This window comes from Hyperoodon ampullatus (assembly GCF_949752795.1).
Source record: "Hyperoodon ampullatus genome assembly, chromosome: 13".
In the NCBI taxonomy this organism is placed as follows: domain Eukaryota; kingdom Metazoa; phylum Chordata; class Mammalia; order Artiodactyla; family Ziphiidae; genus Hyperoodon; species Hyperoodon ampullatus.
The window spans coordinates 16460845-16486494 of record NC_136926.1 but is presented as its reverse complement, the minus strand read 5'-3'; the positions used below and the strand labels follow the sequence as shown (position 1 = coordinate 16486494).

Genomic DNA, 25650 nt, shown 5'->3' with positions numbered 1-25650 from the left:
TTGCTCCGCGGCATGTGGGATCCTCCCAGACCAGGGCTCGAACCCGTGTCCCCTGCATTGGCAGGCAGACTCTCAACCACTGCACCACCAGGGAAGCCCCCCAAAGGAAAAGTTCTTGAAGGAAATTAAAAGTACTCCTCCAGGGAATTCCCTAGAGGTCCAGTGGTTAGGACTCCGACCTTCCACTGCAGGGAACACAGGTTCAACATCTGTTCAGGGAACTAGATCTCGCAAGCTGTGAGGCACGGCCAAAAAAAAAAAAAAGTGCTACTCCAGTGAACACATAAATGATAAAAAAGTGAAATGGAGAAAGTTTTAGTGGTCTGGATAGAAGATCAAACTAGCCACAATATTCCCTTAAGCCAAAGCCTGACCCAGAGCAAGACCCTGACTCTCTTTAGTTCTATGAAGGCTGAGAGGACTGGGAAACCAAAAAATTCATATGACTCACTTTACTGCAATATTCGCTTTAACGTGAAACCAAACCCACGATACCTCCAAGGTATGCCTGTACTGATAATGCTCTATTTCTTAAATTGGGTGGTAGGTTTATGAATGTTCATTTATTCCACATCAAATGTTCTAGTGCTACATAAAACATATTCTTCTATAATATGTATTATTAAAGATATGTATTTTATAATAAAATATTTAAGAAATCAACAATGAAAAACTTTATTTATAGATGAAACTAGGCAGACTACCTAGAATATGCTTAGAAATAATCTGGCAGGCAGAGGGGTATACATAAAATTGATCATATCTCAATAACTGCTGAAGGTGAGAAATGGACACAAAGGGATTTATTATGCTATTCTCTGTTTCTATGTTTGAAGTTTTCCATATTAAAAAGTAGGAAAAAAAGCAACTCTTTCACTTAGCAAATCAAAATGTCATAAATGAAATTCAAGTCCTCATTCCAATTCAAGGATCCTAATACATGTAAAATATCCACTCTGCCTACAGCCTTTGCAAGCCATGGTTAATGCATTTTTTACCTGTTGCCATCCATCAAATCATGAGTGATAAGTAAATCAGACAAACAGAGAACTCAGAAATACCCAAAAAATTAAGCACAGTTTTAAAAACAATGAAACAATGAAAAGAAAGAAACATACGTCGATGCATCTCCCGGTAAAGAATGGTCAGTGCCTGCAGCGAGTTGTCGTCTGTGGGTTCAAGGGCTGCCACCTCCTGTGCCAAGGTGAAGGCTTCCTCTTGCTTTCCAGTTCTCTGTAAACCAATTGCCTTTAAAACCTGATAGAAAGAAAAGACAAATCAGTTTTAAAAGGACAGAAAAGGAAATATGAACCGAAGAAAGCCAATTTGAAATCATAAAATAAGTTATAAGGTATGCCTAGGTTGTGAATCAACTATTTTACTAAAAACATCAGCAAATAAAGATTATTGCCAGGGCTTCCCTGGTGGCTCAGTGGTTAAGAGTCCGCCTGCCAATGCAGGGGACACAGGTTTGAGCCCTGGCCCGGGAGGATGCCACATGCCACAGAACAACTAAGCCCATGCACCACAACTACTAAGCCTGCGCTCTAGAGCCCGTGAGCCCAACTACTGAAGCCAGCACCTAGAGCCCGTGCTCCGCAACAAGAGACACCACCACAATGAGAAACTTGAGCACCACAACAAAGAGTGGCCCCCACTCGCCGCAACTAGAGAAAGCCCATGCAGCAACGAGGACCCAACACAACCAAACATAAATAAATAAATAAAAATAAAGTTCCCTTAAAAAAAAAAAAGATTATTTCCTATTTCAGTCATATTAAGAATGCACAAAACAAAAAGAATGCACAACATTGCTTAAAAGGACTTTGTCACGGGGGGGGGGGGTGGGGAAGGACTTTGTGAAAATAAAATAATTAAATTAGATAAGTCATGTCCAAAAAAACAAGCAGCTGGCTTTTAATTAAATACTCTTTATGGCATTTCATTTAAGTTATCAGGCAAATAAATGGCCTAAAAAATGCTCTGAAAAACACAGATAAGTCACTAAAGAGATTAAACACCTCCTCTCTTTAAAGATTACAGTATATAACCCATCAAATATAAGTAACTCAAGGGCAAATGAACTTACCTTAGCACAATGAAGATCCTTATGCTTTTTCAACAATTTATCTGCTTGCTGAATTGCCATTTTATTATTACCATTATCAAGATAATCTATGAAAACAGAAATTATGAGTTATTATAGTCCTTCAAAAACAAACATGAAAAATGCATAGACTAGTATCAGCTGTTTCAGAAAGTATCCTAATTCGGTATTAAAAACATCATGGAGCTGATTTTAACTCTAAACAGCTAGGATGGTCCAGAATACAATCTTAAATTTCTACAGTCATCTCTCATCCAAAAGCAATATAATCCAGTTATACTAATCCTTAATGAAGATTCAAGACCAAATGTATTTAGATGATAGATGACACTAATATTTTTACCTATGGGAAACAAATGGGTTTACTCACACAAAAATTAAAATATCTAAAAAAAAAAAAAACTTTATTATTTTCAAGCTTCAAATCTATCAAATGGACCATGTTCCCTCAATAGAATGTTCAGTGAGTCTTACTATGCCACAGAGTTAAGAATAATTCTTTGAAGAAAAAAATTAGAAGAGAACAGTGAGTGGGGGAGTAAATCCAGCAATATCAGGAGTAGACAAGGATGTAGGGAAAGCAGCACTTTCATACACTGGTTGAAATAGAAACTAGCGCTGACTTGGAAGAAAAATTGACTTCTAGGTTCCCTAAGCTATGCATCCATTCCAAAATTCAAGGCATATGGAGACCTGCTATAAAATTGTGTTAAGGAAGAAAAGCAATCAATTATTATCAAAAGTCTAACAAAAGCAAAGATTAATTTTCAGATGAGAGGATCTGAAAGAAAATGATTAGTGTTTTAGATGGGAAACGGTGGTAGCTGTCAATTCTATATATAGAAAGATGACTAAACACAGGCCAGTCCACAACCTACTACTCCTACCAAGTCCCTCTTTGCTCATCAAGGTCCCAAATCAGCATAGGGACAGACAAAACAAACAACTCAAATTAATCTGTGGACCAAATGCTGGTGAGGACATGGAGCAAAAGCAGCTCTCATTCACTGCTAGTGGGAATGCAAAATGGCACAGCCACCTTGGAAGACTGTTTGGCAGTTTCTTAAAAAATTAAACATACTGGGCTCCCCTGGTGGCGCAGTGGTTGAGAATCCGCCTGCCAATGCAGGGGACACAGGCTCGTGCCCCGGTCCGGGAGGATCCCACATGCCGCGGAGCGGCTGGGCCCGTGAAACATGGCCGCTGAGCCTGCGCGTCCGGAGCCTGTGCTCCGCAACGGGAGAGGCCACAACAGTGAGAGGCCTGCGTACCACAAAAAAAAAATAAATAAATAAAATAAACATACTCTAACCATATAATCCAGCTCATTGTTATCTACCCAAATGAGCTGAAAACTTACTTTCACACAAAAATCTGCACGCAAATGTTTATAGCAGCTTTATACATAATTGCCAAAACCTGGAAGGAACCAAGATGTTCTTCAACAGGCAAATGGATAAACAAACTGTGGTATATCCATCCATACAATGATATATTATTCAGTGATAAAAAGAAATGAGCCCATGCGCCACAACTACTGAGCCTGTGCTCTAGAGCCCGTGAGCCACAACTACTGAGCCCACGTGCCACAACTACTGAATCCCACGCACCTAGAGCCTGCGTTCCGCAACAAGAGAAGCCGACACAATGAGAAGCCTGCACACCACAACGAAGAGTAGCCCCCGCTCACCACAACTAGAGAAAGCCCTCACGCAGCAACAAAGACCCAACGCAGCCAAAAATAAATTAATTAATTTATTTTTAAAAGAAGAAAGAAATGAGCTAGCAAGCCACAAAAAAATATGGGGGACTCTTAAATACATGTTGCTAAGTGAAAGAAGCCAACAGGACAAAGCTACATACTATATGATTCCAAGTGTATGACATTCTAGAAAAAGCAAAATTATAGGCAGAGTAGAACAATCAGTGGTTGCCAGGAGCTGGGGGAGGGATGAATAGGTGGAGAACAGGGGATTTTTCAGTGCAGTGAAACTATTCTGTATGATACTGTAATGAAGGATACATGTCATCATACCTTTCTAAAATGCATAGGATGTGCAACACACAGAATGAACCCTGATGTAAACTAGTAAACTATGGACTTTAGTTAGCAATAACATATCGTATTGGCTCAGCAACTGTAGCAAATGCACCACACTAATGCAAGTGTTAATAACATGGGAAACTGGGGGAGAAGAGAGGTGTGTGGGGGTGAATAGGAACTCTGTACTCTCCACTCCTTTTCTGTAAACTTAACCTAAAACTGCTCTAAAAAATAAAGTCAATTAATTTAAAAAATATATCTAATAAAAGCAAAGATTCATTTCTAGAAAAGGAACGTGAGACTGTTATAAATGGGAAATAGGGTGGTAGATGTAGATTTGAAATACAGAAAGATGACTGAACTCAGGCTAGTTCACAATCTACTACTACTATTGGTCCCTCTTTGCTCATCAAGGTCCCAAGTCAGCAACAGGGACAGAGGAGGCACAGACAACTCAAGATCATCTATGGCCCTAGTGGCCCAGAGCCAAATAACAGAAATACACTATCATTTTACCTAACAGTTTCAATTTTTCTCCTATGAATACTTTACCACAACCTTTAACAGATAGCCACATGAACACATGAGTTTCATCTCTTTAGTTTTTCTTCAATGCACCTAATGTTGATGAGCACCAATAATGCTAGGTAAAAAGATTAAGAAGCCTTACTCTGGAGGGAATCACAACCTAGAAAAGATCAAAGACTTAACACTCAGGTAGAGAGATTAGAGAATCACAGAAATCACAATCTTGGCCTGAATACCCAAATATCTAACACCAGTTTTCTTAAATCCTCATCTCAGCCGATAGGCCACCATTTGTCCTTACAGGATATCTTACAGACATTTCAACTCAATAAATGACATCTTCTCTTCCTAATAACTTGGTGCTGATCTCATGCTGAGTGAGTTCTAAGTTACGTCTGACTCAGTCTTCTTGCAAGACTCCAGGTTCACAGAACATATCTTGAAGTCTTCTCAAAGAGCAGGTATCTTTGATGAAACCCCAGCTCTGAGGGTCTGCCCATAGATGGATCAGACCAGAGGTTAGGACTACAAGGATATTGAACTTTTCCCTCTGTTGTTGACAAGGCTCTGATATATAAATACACTGCACCCACGCCCTCTTCTGTGGGCATGGTTTCCACAGACTCTGCTGAAGGGGTAGAATTGGATGAGCATGTCTAGATCATGCAACTGAAGCCCACTGGAGTGGACATTTGACCCAAACTGGGTAAATGAAGCTTCTTCCTGGTAATCTGTAATTACAACACTGAAATCTGGAGTCAGAAAGCTATGGATGGACTTCCCTGGTGGCACAGTGGATAAGGCTCCACGCTCCCAATGCAGGGGGCCCGAGTTCGATTCCTGGTCAGGGAACTAGACCCCACATGCATGCTGCAACTAAGAGTTCACATGCCACAACTAAGAAGCCCACATGCCACAACTAAGGAGCTGGCAAGCTGCAACTAAGGAGCCCACGTGCTAAAACTAAGGAGCCCACCTGCCACAACTAAGACCCAATGCAACCAAATAAATAAATAAATACTTAAAAAAGAAAAGAAAAGAAAGCTATGGAGAACCCCATTTGGAAGGCAATAAATATTTACAGTTTGAGATTACTAGTGGCAGCTCCAGAATCTCCATTTGGAAGGAGCCTTGGGAGATGCAAGTTGGTTAATGGGGAGTGAAAAAAAGGAGTTATCTCTTGACTCTTCATTCATATAACATTTATAAAAAAAAAAGAATGTCAATTATCTTTATCAAAAAATTGGGGGAGGGGCAGTGCTGATTAAGCTTGTGGAGGAGGCTAATGACCTCTCCCTACTCTATTCTCAGCTTGGTGTGGCCACAAAGCCAACATGTTGGGCCCCAGGTAAAGTGATGAGTAAGCAGAAAAAAACAGTTTGAAGAACCTAGCAGAGAAAAGAATAGACATAAACAGATAAGAGCAGAGATGAGCATCTGAGAAAGAAGCTTCAGATCCTGACAGCTTTCCAGTTTCCATCAGGCTCTAGAACACTGCATTCCTGTCCTAAGCCCCCACAAGGGTTTATAAACAACCTCCCTCTACTTGAGCTTGTGTCAAAGGGTTTCTGTTCCTTGCACCCAGAAGAGTTTTAATTTTAACTAAGACACCCCACCACATTTAGACTGCTGTCAAGGTCCCCCTTCCTGGACACCTAGGTGATTGCTGATTAATTGGTTGCTGAGGCTTTTGGGAAAAGTTTATTTCCATTTTACATCGCTGACTTTGTAATATAAATTATGTAGCCAGGGCTTCCCTGGTGGCGCAGTGGTTAAGAATCTGCCTGCCAATGCAGGGGACACGGGTTCGAGCCCGGTCCAGGAAGATCCCACATGCCGTGGAGCAACTAAGTCCATGCGCCACAACTACTGAGCCTGCGTTCTAGAGCCCACGAGCTACAACTTTTAAAGCCCGCGCACCTAGAGCCCGTGCTCCGCAACAAGAGAAGCCACTGCAATGAGAAGCCCGCACACTGCAATGAAGAGTAGCTCCCACTTTCAGCAACTGGAGAAAACCCGAGTGCAGCAGCAAAGACCCAATGCAGCCAAAAATTAAATAAATGAATAAGTAAATTTATTTTTAAAATAAATAAAATAAATTATGTAGCCCTTGGAGAAAACAGGCCAATAAAAATGATACCCTAAGTCTGTTTTTTTAGCCTTTTTAAAACTTACTCAAGGGTAACTGTGGCTTGACCATGAGGACTGGTATTGTTCCCTTAATATGAGGAGTAAGCCAAGTCAGCCGTCCACAAATCAGGCATAGGAAATAATAAGATGATGATGTACCAGTTAAAGCAGTGTTTTTCAAAGCACGGTTATCACTCCAACTAAAATGTTTTTTTTTGTTTTTTTGCGGTACACGGGGCCTCTCACTGTTGTGGCCCCTCCCGTTGCGGAGCACAGACTCCGGACGCGCAGGCTCAGCAGCCATGGCTCACGGGCCCAGCCGCTCCGCGGCATGTGGGATCTTCCCGGACCGGGGCACGAACCCACGTCCCCTGCATCGGCAGGCGGACTCTCAACCACTGCGCCACCAGGGAAGCCCCCCAACTAAAATGTTTTTAAGTGGTCCTTGCAGGCAGCACTAGATAACACAGATAGTGAGAAAACTGACCTTTTGTAATATTTCCCTTATATTAAGGAGATAGTCTCAGTTTGGTATCAGCCTGTCATTTCTTTAACACTTGCTGATGGCTTTTTTTTTTTTAATGGAGAAGGAACAGGTCTCAGATTTAGAGTTTCACAACTATCAGAAACTAGTTAAGACCTTAATAACATTGTTTGTTTTCACTGTGTGTACTTAATTTTATGGTTTTGTTTTCTCAGGGCAAGTGACAGGTATTCCACTGATGGTAATGATACATATTATTTCTATTTTATTTTATTTTTAATTTTTAAAATTTATTTATTTATTTTTGGCCACGCAGCATGTGGAATCTTAGTTCCCCGACCACGGACTGAACCCACGCCCCCTGCAATGGAAGTGAGAGTCCTAACCGCCGGACAGCCAGGGAATCCCTCCCACAGTCTCTAAAACAAACTTCAAAATCCTTAAAATGGCTTACAAAGTTGAGCCCCTCTACCTCTGTAGCCTCATCTCACCCTTCTCTACGTTCCAACCACACAAGTCTTTGCTCAGGTCATCAAGTACATACTCTCTCTGTCCATCTTTCCTACACACTCTGTCCATCCCTCCTTTTCATCTGATCACCTGACTAACCTTTGCTCTTTTTTCATTTCCAAAGTAAAATGTCACTTCCACAGAGAACCTTCTCTTGAAATGTGCCCAACAGTCGAGATGCCATAGTGTGTGCTCTCATGGTAACCAGTACTTTTCCTTCAAAGTCCTTAACACAAATGTAATGATTATGTATACTATTGTTTAAAAAACCTCGAGACTATAAGCTCCCTGAAAGCAGAAATCATGTCTGTGCTGTCTGGTACTCTCTCATTCCCTGAATCTACATTGTGCCTAGCACATATTAGGCTCTCAATAAATAAGCTGAATGAAGAAAGGAATATATAAATGAACAAACTGTATAGGAAAAAAAATCTTCTAGAAATTGAGTAGTCTATCAGGGGAGTGAGAGATATATATATACAAAGTGACCACAACAGGATGTTCAAAGAACCAATTATTAGTGATGGCTTCCTGCTATTAAGTTAGATTTTTTAAACTCTTTTCTATTAATTTCTTAGGGGACTCCCCTGGTGGTGCAGTGGTTAAAAATCCGCCTGCCAATTCAGGGGACATGGGTTCAATACCTGGTCCGGGAAGATCCCACGTGCTGCGGAGCAACTAAGTCCGTGTGCCACAACTACTGAGCCTGCACTCTAGAGCCCGTGAGCCACAACTACTGAGCCCGAGTGGTGCAACTACTGAAGCCTGCATGCCTAGAGCCCGTGCTCCACAACAAGAGAAGCCACCGCAGTACGAAGCCCGTGCACTGCAACAAAGAGTAGCCCCCACTTGCCGCAACTAGAGGAAGCCGGCGTGCAGCAACGAAGACCCAACACAGCCAAAAATAAATTAATTAATTAAGAAAAAAAAAAACCCAGACATTTAAGAGTGAAGACAGAGGGAACACAAATTTATTGGGTGTCTACTCAAAACCCAGCAAGGTACCGTTAGCATCTCCATATTACGGAAGAGGCTCAGGGAGGTAGGTTAATTGACAAAATCATAGCAGAGAGTGAAACCCAGCTCAGTCTGGCTCTGAAGGTCTGCACCCTTCATTGCCTCAATTTCTCTAGACAGAACTCTTAGAGCAAGAAACTATATAAGTACAGATAGCTCATTGAGCCTAAGGAGACAAAGAACAAATTTGAAATTTATTTTTCTTTTCTTTACTACCTTGCCACAATCCAATTACTTCAGTGAACACACAAAAAACATACCCCAAATGGTCAACTGGTTTCTCCTAATTCTCAAGAAGATACTAAGTGCAGTATTTTTTTTTTTTTTTTTTTTTTTTTTTTTTTTTTTTTTTTGCGGTACGCGGGCCTCTCACTGTTGCGGCCTCTCCCGTTGCGGAGCACAGGCTCCGGATGAGCAGGCTCAGCGGCCATGGCTCACGGGCCCAGCCGCTCCGCGGCATGTGGGATCTTCCCAGACCGGGGCACGAACCCACGTCCCCTGCATCGGCAGGCGGACTCGCAACCACTGCGCCACCAGGGAAGCCCCTAAGTGCAGTATTTTTAATTAAAGTATTAATCAAATGCTCTGAAAGATGCAAGAGCATGAACAAAAGAATGAAAAGGAAAGAAGTATGCACCTTTAAAACTCGATTTACACCCACCATCAGGCGTGCACTGGGGTAGTTCCAGCACTGACTGCCTCAACACCACCAGGCTAAGCCTGCTGCATTTGGTCTTGGTAAATCATCCCAAACCAAATGTGTTCCCTGGCCATCTGCCCTGCTGAGAAGGCTGTGCGCCAGTCATCACTGTTTATTAGGGGGAAAGAACGTGGACAAGAATATTCTGCCCTCAGGAAAATGTTTCAAACACTCGGTTTACATCTGAACAATTTTTTAGTAAGAGCTGGACTTGGGTGCCAGAAAGGCAATGAGAAGCCCGCGCACCGCAACGAAGAGTAGCGCCCCCCGCTCAGCGCAGCTAGAGAAAAGCCCGCACGCAGCAACGAAGACCCAACGCAGCCAAAAATAAATAAATAGATAAATAATTTTAAAAAATAATAAATCAATTTATATAAAAAAGAAAATTATCTGAATGAAACCATACAGTATCTGATCTTTAAAAAAATTAATGTCTTAAATAATAAAAATAATACATGTCATAGTAAAAAAAAAATCCAATAGTTCATACAGGTATAACATGAAAAGAATTATTAGTCTCTTAATCTTGCCCTATGCTCACACTACCCTCTACTCTATGCATTCTTCCAGGAATGTTCTGTGCATTAACATCTGTCTTTTTAAGTTTAAAATATTTTTAGAATTTAAAAGTCTAAGAGCTTTTTAAACGGTCATAATTTCAGAACAGGAGAAAACAGGTTGTGCCAAGTGACTTTTCTACAGAAAAGCAAGATAATCTTCACTCACCAAGATGCCCTGCCCCACCCGGGCAAAGGACGAGACTCGCTGAGCTAATACGGCCCAACAGAAGGCTCAGAATACATACAACATCCGATCGAAGACCTGGGAAGTTTTAATAACGAACTATAACAGAATAATTACCTGGAGTTTGGCCACGCATGGGAAGGGAAATGTCCTAACGCACCAAAGAAGTGACTATCATTCAGGAAGCACAGCTGGGAAATATGTCACACCTGATTCAGGCTAGAGCAAGACTGCAAGTCAGGAACCATCAAGGACCTACTGTATAGCACAGAGAACTCTACTCAATATTCTGTGATAATTTATATGAAAAAAGAATCTAAAAAAGAGTGAATATATGTATAACTGAATCTCTTTGCTGTACACCTGAAACACAACGTTGTAAATCAACGATACTCCAATAAAATTTAAAAAATAAAATAAGTATTTAAAAAAAAAAAAAAAAAGACTGGGGGCTGGGCTTCCCTGGTGGCGCAGTGGTTGAGAGTCCGCCTGCCGACGCAGGGGACACGGGTTCGTGCCCCGGTCAGGGAAGATCCCATATGCCGCGGAGCGGCTGGGCCCGTGAGCCATGGCCGCTGGGCCTGCGCGTCCGGAGCCTGTGCTCCGCGACGGGAGAGGCCACAGCGGTGAGAAGCCCGTGTACCGCAAAAAAAAAAAAAAAAAAAAAAAAAGACTGGGGGCTTCCCTGGTGGCGCAGTGGCTGAGAGTCCGCCTGCCAATGCAGGGGACACGGGTTCGTGCCCCGGTCCGGGAAGATCCCATATGCCGCGGAGCAGCTGGGCCCGTGAGCCATGGCCGCTGAGCCTGCGCGTCCGGAGCCTGTGCTCCGTAACGGGAGAGGCCACAGCAGTGAGAGGCCTGCGTACCGCAAAAAAAAAATAAAAAAATAAAAAAAAGACTGCAAGTTAGTAACACAGATTAGAACAAAGGATCTTGTGCCATAAAAGTAAATGTGTGTGTGTATTCTAAAGACTATGGAACTTTGAAACCTCTATTTTTATTTTGCAATTCCTGCATCCTATAAAAAAAATTTTTAATAAATGAATTTTTGATACTTTTTTTATACAGAAATTCTTGTTTACTTATCTATCTATCTATCTATTTATTTATTTATGGCTGTGTTGGGGCTGTGCGTGGGCTTTCTCTAATTGCGGCGAGTGGGGGCTACTCTTTGTTGCGGTGCGTGGGCTTCTCATTGCGGTGGCTTCTCTTGTTGCGGAGCACGGGCACTAGGTGCGCGGGCTTCAGTATTTGGGGCTCACAGTCTCTAGAGTGCAGGTTCAGTGGTTGTGGCTCGCGGGCTCTAGAGCGCAGGCTCAATAGTTGTGGCGCACAGGCTTAGCTGCTCTGCAGCATGTGGGATCTTCCCAGACCAGGGATTGAACCCGTGTCCCCTGCATTGGCAGGCGGATTCTTAACCACTGCACTACCAGGGAAGTCTCCTATAAAATTTATTAAGTGCCATACCTGACCATCTTCCAACTCTACCCATCCCCTAACCACTAAAAACATTTTAAAACAATAATGGTAGAAGAAAGCACTAGGGCTCACCAAGTCACATGAGGATACAACATCTGTTCAGAACCACATAGCACAAGAGAATAATTTTAGCAAAAGGAGAAAGAATAATAAAGTAGGTGTTCTGGAAGGTCAAGGTGGTTTTCAATAAGCAAAAATGCAATACCCAAACTTACCAATTTATGAGTAAAGAGAAGCACTCTGAAGATGTTCAATTAATCAACTAGCTATTCCATACCTAGACACCAAAAATAGAATTTCAACCCACCATAATTTCACAATTAATGACCCTGTCCACTTCTATCCTCAACAGTATCAGCAAGAGCTGAGGTCATAGGCAAAGTTTCTAACAGCTGTAAAATCCTAAACCTTGGCAATATATATAATGCTGCATAAAGATCGTGATGCTGCGGGATCTGAACTCAGTGAAAGGCTGAGCTCTCCAGTGAGAATGCCTGTGTTCAAATCCCAGCTCTACAGTTTACTAGCTGCAATTCTGAGCAAGTTAATCTCTGGCCTTCAGTTTACTACTATGCTCACAATAATCTTATCTAACTAATAGGACAGTTAGCACTCAAATAAGCACTCAGTCAACGCTGAGTGTTGTTGAACTTTTGGCTGGTGGGCAAGCACCACCATGCATAAGCATGTTCATCTGTCAGCTAATGAAGGTCTAAATTCAAGAACGATAGTGGTTTAGGGATACTAATATATTTAAACACAAAAGCAGAGGCTGTCCCAAAGTCTAGAGGTCAAAAGTGCTGAAGTCAAGGACAGTCTTTCTTTTCCTATATCTGTCAGTTTATGTTAATTGCCTTGGAATTCCTAAAGAAAGTATTTTCTAATCTTCTTCCCATGTAACTATAACAAAAGCTACATAATTCTGGCTTCAGTTTTGAGAATATGACCTATCACATCTGTTTAACATATCCTGATGTTTACCAGTGTGAAACGGACTAGAGGTTTTTCTTATTGGATAGTTTCAAAACCTTATTATTTCTAAGTGACTTATGGGACACCAAAGGCATTTTCTTTGGTCCTCAAGAACAATTTTAGAAATCCAATTATTCCTAAAAGTTTAAAAAGAAAAAATCTGCAGGCAGCTGCTGCAGAGAGCTGTAACCAGCCACCAATTGTGAACCCTGGATTCAGTTCTTACCCTCAAGCACCCTTACATATTTCACCTCTGCCCTTTAAAATGTATACTGGAGGGCATGAGAATATGTAGCCCTGGGAAAATGGAAATCCACCACTCTCCACCTATGTGACCTTTGGCAAGTCAGTGTCTCCAGCTCAAAGTGAGGTGATTTCTAGCACAGTGGTTAAAAGAGTAAGCCTGGGACATTCCACAGGGGTTAAGATCCTAGCTTCATGTTAGCTGAGTGACCTTAGACAAATTACACATCAGTAAAGCCCCAGTTTTCTCATCTGTGGAAAGAAAAGGGGGGAGAGAGAGGGAAGTGGGACTGGGGAAAAGTAGCCACCTCCGAAGGATGTGTGTAGATTAAATACTTAAGACCAAGGAAAGTGACTGACATAATTAGCAGTCTATACACATCAGCTATTATTATTATTTCCCACCTCACAAGATTGTTGTTGAAATGAGATGCAAGAGCAAAGCATCATACAAATTACAAAAAGCACTACCAATTGTACCAGAAACATAGTTACCCCCTTCCAAAAAAGTTAAATGATCTCAGCTATTAAGAAGAAGCCTCCATTTAGTAACATCCACACTACAAACAAGGGGTCTAATTCTGCAAAAATCACTGAACTTGAAGCCTTCCTCACCATGAACTAAGCTAGACCAAGACCACACAACCATCTAAGAGGAAAGGAAATACAAAAGGGACCACTATCCAATTATAGAACAACTCGGTTACTGAAAAGGTGTTTCTCCCTGACTCAAATATGTGATTTTTCACAACCGGGATAGCAGAATGCCATCAAGGTCTTAAAGCCTGAGGGTTGAGGTCAACGTTATGGAAAGGGATCCACTTAGCATGCGGAAGGCAAGCTGCAGAGAAAAACCAGAGAAGCTGCAAAACGGAAAAGCCCTGCATGCCCCTGGACACGAGCTATTACAGTCGCTTCACCGCTATTTTGAGGCCAAGCCAACCCCCCCGCCACCCGCGCCTCGCCGCACCCCGCCCCCGCCTCCCACGTGTGCCCAGAGCAGCTGTTCCTCCACCAAAGAGCTCTGGATTGGGATCCTCAAATCCGGGCCTGCTCCCGACTCGATCTGGGTGACCTTGCGTCAGCCCCTTCCCCTCCCGGGACCTCTGTTTCTCCATGTGCACCGAGTACAGTTAGTCAGACAACACTTTAGGCCCCGTTCCCATAGGTAAAAAGTCTTGAGCGGAGAATTTTCCCTCAAGTGGGGTGTCCCACCCTCACGCCGGAGCCAGCTTCCACCTGAGGGCAGACCTCGGGTCTCCCTTGGCGTGGCCTCGACAACGTAGCCTGCGGGTAGCGCAGGTCTCTACAAGAGGAAGTGTCTCACAGGGCTCGTCTGTCAGGCCAGCTCTGCCGACCTGCCGCTGCCCTGACCGCGCCGCTGCCACCTCAGGGCTTAAGAAGGCCAGGCCGGCGCTTACGCGAGGCCCGTGGCTGCGGCCTAGAGGCCCGCGCGGCCCGCCCCCTGTGCCCGCCAGCCCTGCTCCCGGCCCCTCAGCGCCCCTCCCGGGCCTTTGCCCCGGGCTCCGCAGCCCTCGGCGCCTCTGGCTGGCAACCAGACTGGCCCCAGGTACTCACCGTAAATGGGCCGGAGGCGCCTGTCGTTAGGGTCCTGCACATGGCCCCGCGTCGCCATGATGACAAGCGCAGAACCGCAGTGCGCATGCGCGGGGCAGGCCCCCGAGAAGGGGCTGTTAAAGGGCCAGCACCGATCTCTCTCTTCTGTCGCAATGGTCGCGGGGTTGTGACAGAACGCGCCGGCGCGGAAAGGGACGACACCCACATAGCACTCCCCCCGACCCCCAGTTGTCACTTCAATGGATCCTTTTCCTCCCCTTTGCTGGTGGAATCAACCTAGCTGGTAGAAGCGGCCGTTACTATTAAAATCCCTTCCGAGTCACATACTGGAGAGTGAGGAAAGGAGGGAAGAAAGTCTTGGTCAAAGTTAGGGCTCTACTGCTCCTGCTTATCCTGTTTCTCCTCTGTGCTGAAGGACCAGTTAGACTTGTCTTTGATTAATTGTTGAGGACCCGGGAACTCCTCTGGGAAGGTGACCCAGGGGACAGCAGGGGAAAGAGGTGCTGACCAACAGTAGAAATCTGCCAGAAAAGTTCAAGATCCCTTCACCCCTATCCCGGTGCTCAGCCGACTAAGAAGCACCTTAGATCTATAGTAATCCAGTCAATTTATTTATCAATTATATCTCAATAAAACTGGAGGGGAAAAGTAGTTCAGTCAGTATATGCCTAGACACTGTGCTGCAAGCTCCAAATGTATTATCTCATTAATACTCGTAACAGCCCTAGTATCTCCCTAGGAGGTAGATTTTTTTTAATTTAATTTAATTTATTTATTTTTGGCTGAGTTGGGTCTTCCTTTCTGCGCGCGGGCTTTCTCTAGTTGCGGCGAGTGGGGGCTGCTCTTCCTTGCGGTGCGCGGGCTTCTCGTTGCGGTGGCTTCTCTTGTTGTGGAGCACAGGCTCTAGGCGCACGCGCTTCAGCAGAAACTGTACTAAGCTCTTTTACATACATCATCTTATTTCATTCTCACAAACTGGTGGAATAGGTACCATTGTGATCCTCATTTTAAAATGAGAATTTTGAAGCATAGACATATTAGGTCATTTGCCGAAGATCACACAGTAGTCTCTGGTGAAATTTGTGGTGGTCTCACTCCAAAATCCACACTCTTAGCAGTTAACACCAAAAGTATTACAGTGGTTACCTCTTAGGAGAGCAGATGTTTTCTCCTCTTACTTCATACATAGCTGCACTGTTTGACTTGTTTATAATGAGCATCATTACATTTTTAATTTCTAAAAGGCCTTTAAATTTCTGTTTACAAAAATCACACCCACAAAAAAAGGTAAACAATGTCAAGCCTTTTGAGCCAAAATAAAATCCTTTTACTCCAAGGAGATAATCAGCAGACCACAGAAAAATATAAAATAGAGACTCTTTCCTAACAATCCTAAGGTCCTAACTATCCATCAAGAGGGACTGATGAAATAAATTATGATACACCATGAAATGGAAAAAGGCAACCATTAAAATTAATGAAGTAGGGCTTCATTTATAGATATGGAAAGATGCCCATGACATGTTGAGTTTATAAAGCAGGTTGTAGAAGAGTATGGATGGCATGAAAAAAAATTATGTGGACAGATAGCTATCTAGCTAACATAGACTAGATTTCCATGGTGGTCCAGTGGTTAAGAATCTGCCTGCCAATACAGGGGACACGGGTTTGAGCCCTGGTCCGGGAAGATCCCGCATGCCACGGAGCAACTAAGCCCGTGCGCCACAACTACTGAGCCTGTGCTCTAGAGCCCACAAGCCACAACTACTGAGCCCGCATGCTGCAATTACTGAAGCCCGCGTGCCTAGAGCCCATGCTCTGCAACAAAAGAAGCCACCGCAAGGAGAAGCCTGCACACCTCAATGAAGAGCAGCCCCCGCTCGCCACAACTAGAGAAAGCCCCCGCACAGCGATGAAAACCCAGCACAGCCAAAAGTAAATAAATAAATAAATAAATAAATAAATTTTTTAAATAAAATATTTATTTAAAAAAGACAGATGTCATATATATCTAGAGAGAGATCTAAAAGGACATTTACAAATGTCAAGCTTCCTCCTCTCTTAATGATGGAATTTAGGGGCCTATTAACTTAATTTTTTAAAACTTTTCCTTACTGTTTGAATTGTTTATAATTTTTTTTTTAATTTTAGTAGCAATGAGCACGCCTAACACCAAGATTTTGGTTTCTAATACCACTCTCCAATGAAATAAAACAGGGCTCCTTGGGGAAATGACTGACTCAAGGGCTGGGGCAGGAATATACCAGATAAGCTTGAAGCATCTTGTATTGACAGAAAGAAGGGAAGTGCTCAAAATATAAAAGGATGGAGGGGGGACATGTCAAAGTGATATAGGAGCCAACCTGAAAGTACTCCCAAGAGCCAAAACTAGAACTATTTGAACAAGAAAATAAATAACACAGTATTGGATTACAACCTAAAGTATAAAATATGTAAACATACTAAGCCCATGCTGATATAAATGTTATCAAATAAATAAATGGAGGAGAAGAGATTCATTGTCCTTATAGAATTCCAAGCAATGTGTGTAGATACTCCCTGCTCCAGAAAGTGAAGCTTAACTTTTCCCTTCCCTCCTGAGTGTGGGCTCTAATTATTGACCAGTTTCCAAAGAGTTGAGTATAGAAAAGGAAAAATAATAACTTCACAGCTAAGAAACCTGATAAACACTACCTTAACTAAGGGATCAAAGTTAACATTACCAGTGAAAATTCATGTTGATATCATGTACCCCAGTTTGAGGTGATGATAAGGGAACTTCACTTTTGTAGTATTTTTTCTGGAAAACCCATAAACCCAGACTAGTCATAAGGAAAACATCAAAAAAATCAAATTGAGTGACATTTTGACCAGTACCCTTCAAGACTGTCAAGGTCATGAAAAATAAACAATGAGAAACTGTTACAGACCAGGGATGTCTAAGGAGACATGACAACTAAATGTAATGTGATATCTTGGTTGGTATCCTGGGACAGAAAAAAGGGCATCAGTGGAAAAACAGTTGAAATTCAAATAAAGTCTAGAGTTTAGTTGATAATATTGTGCTAATGTTGGTTTCTTACTTTGATGACTGGTACCATGGTAATATAAGATGTTAACGTTAAGGGAAACTGGTTGAGGAGTATATGAAAACTTTCTCTACCCTCTTTACAACTTTTCTTTAAGCCTAAAATTATTCAAAATAAAAGATTTTTAAATGCTTTTTTTTTTTTTTTTTTTTTGCGGTACACAGGCTTCTCACTGTTGTGGCCTCTCCCATTGCAGAGCACAGGCTCCGGACGCGCAGGCCCAGCGGCCATGACTCACGGGCCCAGCCGCTCTGCGGCATGTGGGATCCTCCCAGACCGAGGCACGAACCCGTGTCCCCTACATCGGCAGGCAGACCCTCAACCACTGCGCCACCAGGGAAGCCCTAAATGCATTTTTTAATTACCTAGGGGGAGGGCTTTTTTTTTTTTTTTAAACCAGATGCACTGGAAATTCTCATCCCAATTCTGTCCTGAGGCTAGCTGAAACAGAAAATCCTGGAAGCAAAGTGCACAGAGAAATTCTCATCGAGAATGGGGATGGTTGGGGGATGGGGGGGTCCCTCCAATGAAGCTATAATCTGTGATCATCATGGAAATTCCTTCCTAAGGCTGAGGAGGTTTTAAAATACCCCAGATAGAGAGCTTGGCATTGGGGGAAGTTCCTTCCCAGATCAGTGGTTCTCAAAGCACGGTCCCTGATCAGCAACAGCAGCATCACCTGGGAACTTGTTAGAACCACAGATTATTAGGCACTACCCCAGACCTACTGAATCAAACACTCTGGGAGTGGGGCCCAGCAATCTGTGTCTTTACAAATCCTCTTGTGATCTGAATTCAGACAAAAGTTTCATTCTTCTGCTTTAGGTCAGAAGTGGGCAAATTATGACCCACAGGCCAAATCTAGCTTACTACTGTTTTTGTACAGCCCGTGAGCCAAGAATGATTTTTACATTATTAAACAGTTGGGGAAAAATAATCAAAAGAAGAATAATATTTCACAGCACGTGAAAGTTACATAAAGTTCAGAGGTCAGTGTCCATAAGTAAAACTTTATAGAACACAACTATGCCCATTCATTTATGCATTGTGTGTGTTTGCTTTGGTGCTGCAACAGCAGAACTGAGTAGTTGCCACAGAGACCATATTGCCCAGAAGGTTAAAATATTTCCTACTCTACCCTTTACAGAAAAAAATTTGCCAACCCCTGCTCTAGAATAATGGAAGCCATCTAAATACTCCCAGGGTAATTAGGATTGACACATATACACTATTGATACTATGCATAAAATAGATAACTAATGAGAACCTACTGTATAGCACAGGAAACTCTATTCAATGCTCTGTGGTGACCTAGATGGGACGGAAATCCATAAAAGAGGGGATATATGTATACGTACAGCTGATTCACTTTGCTGTACAGTAGAAACTAACACAACATTGTAAAGCAACAATACTCCAATAAAAATTAAACAAATAAATAAATACTCCCAGGGTGATAAATAAATAAATACCCACAGGGTAGAGTCGTCAGATAAAATATGATGCAATATTTGGGGCATACTTACACTAAAACGATATTCACTGTTTATCTGAAATTCACGTTTAACCAGGTGTCCTATATTTTTTTAATTGAGGCATGGTTGATTTACAATATTATACTAGATTCAGGTGCACAGGTGTTCTGTATATTTATTTGTTAAATCTGGCAGCCCTATCCCAGGGAGAACTCCATGCTCCCAAAATCACGCTAACCAAAAAGAATGAAGGTCAGCAACGTAGCCAAAAATAAATTAAAAAGAAAAAAAAGTCAACCTCCTCCCAAGGCTGTGTATACTGATCAAGTCTAAAGTGCCACCCCCAGTCCACCCCACCTCCCCACCCCCGTCACTATATCCCATTATCTGTAGTATGTTCTTCATTACACTTATTATATAAATGTATCTTACATATCTTAAAAAAAAAAAAAGAATGAAGGTCAGGAGCCTCCAGTAAGCTGACCCCAGGCTTGCTCTGAGGTGATGCGGCCAGGTAGGACCCGGCTGAGGTTGGGCTTCGAAAAGGGAGAGGTGGGAGGAGACATGGGGTTCATCTACAGCACAAGCAAAAGAGCTGGTGAGTTACCTGAGTTTCAAGAATTTCCCAGAATGGAAAAATACAGCACCTTAAAGGGGGCACATACGAGGCTCCTGGCCAGGACTGTGGTTACTCAGCTATGTTCTTAGGTTACTTTTGTTGGCCTGGCCCCGGAGGAATGCTGACACTTCTCACCCTGTTCCCTGAACTTGGCAGGGCCAGAGCCTTATGGACCTACCTAACAGAGACCTCTAGATCCTTGAGTCACCGTTCTGGGTGGAATATGTTTCCCTCCAACGTGAAAGCCTGTTTGGCATTCAAGCAAAATGAATGGGCCTTTCTCTTTTCTTATTCTTACCCCTTGTCCTCAGAAACTAAGGCTGAAGCAGTCACTTGGCTCTGGGCCTGTCCTTACCTGCTCCCTGGGAGGCAGCTTCCACACCCTTTGGCCTGAATCATTTCAGGTAACAAATGAGAGGACCCCCCAAAGAAGCCAAGAACCTATCTTTCTTACTGTACATTAGAGCTAACATTATGGAAAAATGCTTGGTATACAACAGATGTTCATTATATGGTGGTTTCCATTTCATTGACTTAGAACAGGGGACCAAGCCCTTCATTCTTGTCCTATGTGGTGGCAGATTTGCTCTGGTGAGAAACTCTCTTGCTCAAGAGCAGCTTAGGCACACAGGTGCATTGTCCCAGTAGCTGGGGGACACAGGGCAGGAGATTGCATTACTTGGATATGGTGGTTGTGGGTATCTCCACTAGGTGACTTTTCCAGTTTTTCTTTGTTATTCTTTTTTTTTTCCACCTTGATCCAATACCTAATCCTCCACAGAATAAACAGAACAGTGACATATTTCATAGTTTTCATGGTTGATTTCCTGCACTTTTGTGTATGTGTGTGTGTGTGTGTGTGTAACTTACCTGACCAGGGATGGAACCGTGCCCCCTGCAGCAGAAGTGCCGAGTCTTAACCACTAGACCACCGGGGAAGTCCCGATTTCCTGCACTTTTGACAATAGAATAAACAGCAACTCTGGCTTTGAAATCAAACAGACTTCGGTCCAAATCTGGGTTCTGACATTTATCAGCTGTGTGATCCTAAGCAAGTGACTGAACATTTCTGAGCCTCAGTTTCTGCATTTGTAAAATTATGATAATAAAAGGACCTACTTCATAGGGTTGAGGGGAAGAATAAATGTCCATGTAAAGAAACAGGCAGAAAGAAAGCATTCAACAACAGTCATGTACTATTATTATCTTTAATATTAGTATTATTACTCCCTTCTGTTAAAACTGCAGAAATCACCTCCTGATACTTCAGAACACCAAGGAAGGCATTTTACCCAAGTCTGTCCACCAGGTGGCATATGAGTGCTAAATTGCCTAGGCCACTTTTGCACCAGAAGGATCTCATTTTAATTGTTTTTTTAAAAATAAAACGTAGCAAATATTATATATGTGGACCTGGTGGTCCAGTGGTTAAGAATCTGCCTTCCAGGCCTTCCCTGGTGGCGCAGTGGTTGAGAGCCCGCCTGCCGATGCAGGGGACGAGGGTTCGATCCCTGATTGGGAAACTAAGATCCCACGTGCCGCAGGGCAACTAAACCTGCATGCTGCAACTAGAGAAAAGCCCGTGTGCCTCAACTACTGAGCCCGTGCACTCTGGAGCCCAAGAGCCACAACTAGAGAAGCCCACGCACCACAACTAGAGAGAAGCCCACAACAAACAGCCTGCACGCCGCAATGAAGACCCAGCACAGCCAAAAAAAAAAAAAAAGTACAATAAAAAATTATGCAAGGTTTCAAACTCTGTAAAAGTAAATAGAATAATAACCATGTATGCATACCACACAGGTCTAACAAATGTTACATTTTATAAGCATAGACTTGATACTGCAGGTACATTTCTGCATCTCCTCACCTCCCTGCCTCTCCAGAAATAACTAGTATTCTGCTATTAGCCAGTGTCCTTCCTTCTATGTTTTAATATTTTTATTGCATGTGTATGTATCCATAAACAGTATATGATAGTTTTGTTTCCTTTAAAATTTCCATAAATGTTATACTATTTATAGAAAAGTTGCTTTTTTTAACCTAATATTGGGTAAATATTCTCTAATTTCACCTCACAAAGGTTGTATCAATTTGCATTCTCACAACCAGTGTGTGAAAACTCCAGTTTCCCTTGCCAACACAGTGTGCTCTCAAAGTTTTATCTTTTATCTTTGACAATCTCATAGTGAAAAATGACATCTCAGTATAATTCTAATTCATGTTTCTCAGGTTATGAATGATACCTCGCATATTTGAATCTATTAAAGATCAATTTGTAATTCATTTACTTTTATCAATCTGGTCATGTCCTTTGGCCTTTTTTTTTTCAGTTTGTCAGACTTTTCTTATTAATTTATAGTCACCCTTTATATACTAAGGTAATTAGCCTTATGCCGTAAATAAGTGTTTCAAATATTTTTTTCCAGTGTATTGTTTGCCTTTTGACTTTTGGGATATGGAGGCAGGGTTTGCAATGAGGAAATGTTTTATTTTTTGCAGGCTTTTCCTACCCCAATATTGTTTTTAAATTACTTTACGAATTCTATTATTTTTTTAAATTACTTTTTAATTTATTTATTGGCTGCGTTGGGTCTTCATTGCTGCGTGCAGGCTTTCTCTAGTTGTGTCAAGCAGGGGCTACTCTACATTGCGGTGTACAGGCTTCTCATTGCCGTGGCTTCTCTTGTTGCAGAGCACAGGCTCTAGTCATGTGGGCTTCAGTAGTTGTGGCTCGTGGGCTCAGTAGTTGTGGCTCGTGGGCTCTAGAGCACAGGCTCAGTAGCTGTGGAGCACAGGCCTAGTTGCTCCACTGCATGTAGGATCTTCCCGGACCAGGGATCGAACCCGTGCCCCTGAATTGGCAGGCGGATTCTTAACCACTGCACCACCAGGGAAGTCCCTGAATTCTAGTATTTTTGTGGTTTCATTTTTAACATTTATATCTTTCATCTGTTTGGAATTTTATTCAGTGTGAATAATGAGGTAGGGTTCCAATTTTTTCTTTTCCCGTTGCTTCAAACCATATTTATTGAATAATCCATCTTTTTCACAAAGCACACAATGCCATCTTTATCATATAATAAATTCCATATGCATTTCTGTCTAGTCATGGAACAATTTGCAGGCTCCTTTCAAGGGCAGGTCAAAGCTGGGGGCCACAAATAAAGAATCTGCAGAGCTAGCTGGAGTCTGTGTTCTGAGTCAACTTTCTCTATAAAGCCTCTGAGTTGCTGAACTCTGGGGAGAGCCTTGTTGGCTGTATTTGGCTGCTGGATGCCAAGAAGGTGGTCTTTGATTTAGAAAGATGGAGCTTCTAGGAAGTAGTGTTGCTTTGTGGTCAGCCCTCTGGTTAAGATAAAGCATAAAAGATAAGAGATTAAAACCCACAAACTGATTAAGAAGTTCACAAACTGATTCTAAAATTTATATGCAAATGACCTGTAATAGTCAAGATAAATCTCCAAAAAAGAGGAACAGAGTAGGAGGACTTACATTACCAGATTTCAAGACGTACCATAAAGCCGCAGTCATTAAGACAGTGTGGTATTGGCCTAAGATAGATAAATAGATTAGTAGGACAGAGAGTCCAGATACAGCCTCCTACACATCCTTGGATTTATGACAAAGGCCCAAGTGCAATTCAATGGAAGAAAGAAATCCCCCCTCCCCCGCTCCCCAGTAAATGGAGCAACAGGATACCTCTTAAAAAACAAAAAACCCGAGGGCCTCCCTGGTGGCGCAGTGGTTGAGAGTCCGCCTGCCGATGCAGGGGACACGTACCCCGGTCTGGGAGGATCCCACATGCCGCGGAGCGGCTGGGCCTGTGAGCCATGGCCACTGAGCCTGTGCGTCCGGAGCCTGTGCTCCGCAGCGGGAGAGGCCACAACAGTGAGAGGCCCGCGTACCGCAAAAAAAAAAAAAAAAAAAAAAAAAAAACCCCGGGACTTCCCTGGTGGTCCAGTGGTTGGGACTCCACATTTCCACTGCAGGGGGCATGGGTTTGATTCCTGGTTGGGGACTAAGATCTCACATGCCCAGGTGTGGCAAAAAACAGAAAAACAAAAACAAAAAACCCTTTACCCCTTCCTCAGACCATACACAAACTCAAGATGGGTCATAGAATTAAATGTAAAAAAGTAAAACAATAAGGCTTCTAGAATAAGACATAGAATATCTTTGTGACCATGGGGTAGGCAAGGATTTCTTAAATGGGCACAAAAAGCACAAATTATAATAGATAATTCTTCTCTTTATTTAACATTTGTTGAGTGCCTACTGGGTGCAGTGCTATGCTAGGTACCAGACATGCCCATAAAAAAATGTCAGGGCTTCCCTGGTGGCGCAGTGGTTGAGAGTCCGCCTGCCGATGCAGGGGACACGGGTTCGCGCCCCGGTCCGGGAAGATCCCACATGCCGCGGAGCGGCTGGGCCCATGAGCCATGGCCGCTGAGCCTGCGCGTCCAGAGCCTGTGCTCCGCAACGGGAAAGGTCACAACATGAGAGGCCTGCGTACCGTAAAAAAAAAAAAAAAAATGTCAGCCCAGCCTTAGAGGAGCTGGTTCAGTTTAATGGGACAGACAGGCACCTCCTCAGGCAACAATACTGTAGCTTTCTAGGGGCTCTGATTAGGTAATCACAGGAGGCAGTGGTGGCAAGAGGAGGGGAACCTTACCCAGAGTTCTTAGAAGGCTTCTTGGAATATGTGAAATCAAAGCCAAGCCTTAAAGGATGAGGGAAGTCTGACAGGTTGTAGCAGAAAGAAACAGTGTTTTTGAAGTGCTGGCAGGGACGGAGTAGGTGGGTAGAACTGCAAGATATTCAGTTTGTGGGGAGAAGGTGGTTGGGACTGGATATAGTTTCAAGAATGTGTGTATGTTGTTAATTTTCCTTTAATTGATCACTTAAGCCAGAGGGTTCTCCAAGTTCATTGAGCACAAAAATCACCCCCAAACTTCTAAAGTGAACATTCTGGGACCCTGCCACAAAAATATTTACCCATTTATCCAGTAGGTGTGAAGTGGACCTGAAAATCTGCATTTTAACAAGCATTTCACCCTCTCCCCCAATGACGCTAATTCTGCCAGCCATCAAACCACCCTTTGAAAAACAGTGATTATGCATTAAGGTTCTTCCCCCCGGGAAATGGAAAGTAGTTTCTTAGGCAGCATGGGGTAAGAGAGCTGAGAGCTTTTCTGGATAATCAGACTGTGATGCAAGTAAGCCTAATAATTCTCTTCTGGAACCAGAAGGGCTCTGTGCAAGCATCTGAGGGATGAGGAAGCAAGGAGGCAGAGAGCAGCAGCTCCTGGGAATTCTGCCTAGTAACCAGGAGGTCTGGAAAATTTCCCAGCATGCTCTGGGGACTCAGGTCCAATCTCCATTCTCCTTATGAATATGTATGAGCTCCCAGAAGTCAGCTGGTTTCCTAGCCTCCTGCTTCAGAATTGACAAAATAATGTAAACATTACAGAGCCTGAGGACATACACATAGCATGTTTCAGGGCCTGGCACCTCGACTAGGAAACTGTTTTCTAGCAGTGGTTTCACAAGTATTTCTCCAGTAATAGATGAATATACTTGTGACTATGTGCAAAATATCAAACAAAATGGATTTTTTAAGGACTGCCCTGAAAGTTCTACCTCCATCAACAGGGTTAGTGTGTATGATGAGTGCCTTTCCTATAGCAGACACTGGGTTGACAACCTAATAGCAACCTCCCAGGAATTCCCTGGTGGTCCAGTGGTTAGGACTCTGGGCTTTTGCTGCCAAGGGCTGGGGTTCAAGCCCTGGACGGGGAACTAAGATCCCACAAGCTGCGCAGCACAGCCAAAAGAAAAAAAAACCAAAGTCGTTGCTAGTAGCAACCTCTCCTTTACTCCCTGGCAGAGGCCTTATTTCCCCTTCCTAGCTTGTCAAAACCCCTCTGG

At 42.9% G+C, this 25650-nt stretch overlaps 1 protein-coding gene across 1 annotated transcript in view; it reads right to left on the bottom strand.

The window, feature by feature from the left end:
- Positions 1-14615, bottom strand: part of NAA25 (N-alpha-acetyltransferase 25, NatB auxiliary subunit) — a 74829-nt gene extending 60214 nt beyond the window's left edge. Inside the window, exons 1-3 of the mRNA XM_079717343.1 lie at positions 14537-14615; positions 2090-2175; positions 1119-1257 (exon numbers count right to left, since the gene is read on the bottom strand). Coding sequence (XP_079573469.1) covers positions 1119-1257; positions 2090-2175; positions 14537-14594 — 283 coding nt within the window. The 5' untranslated portion in view covers positions 14595-14615. The remainder of the gene's footprint in view (positions 1-1118; positions 1258-2089; positions 2176-14536) is intronic.
- Between the last annotated feature and the right edge of the window lie 11035 nt (positions 14616-25650).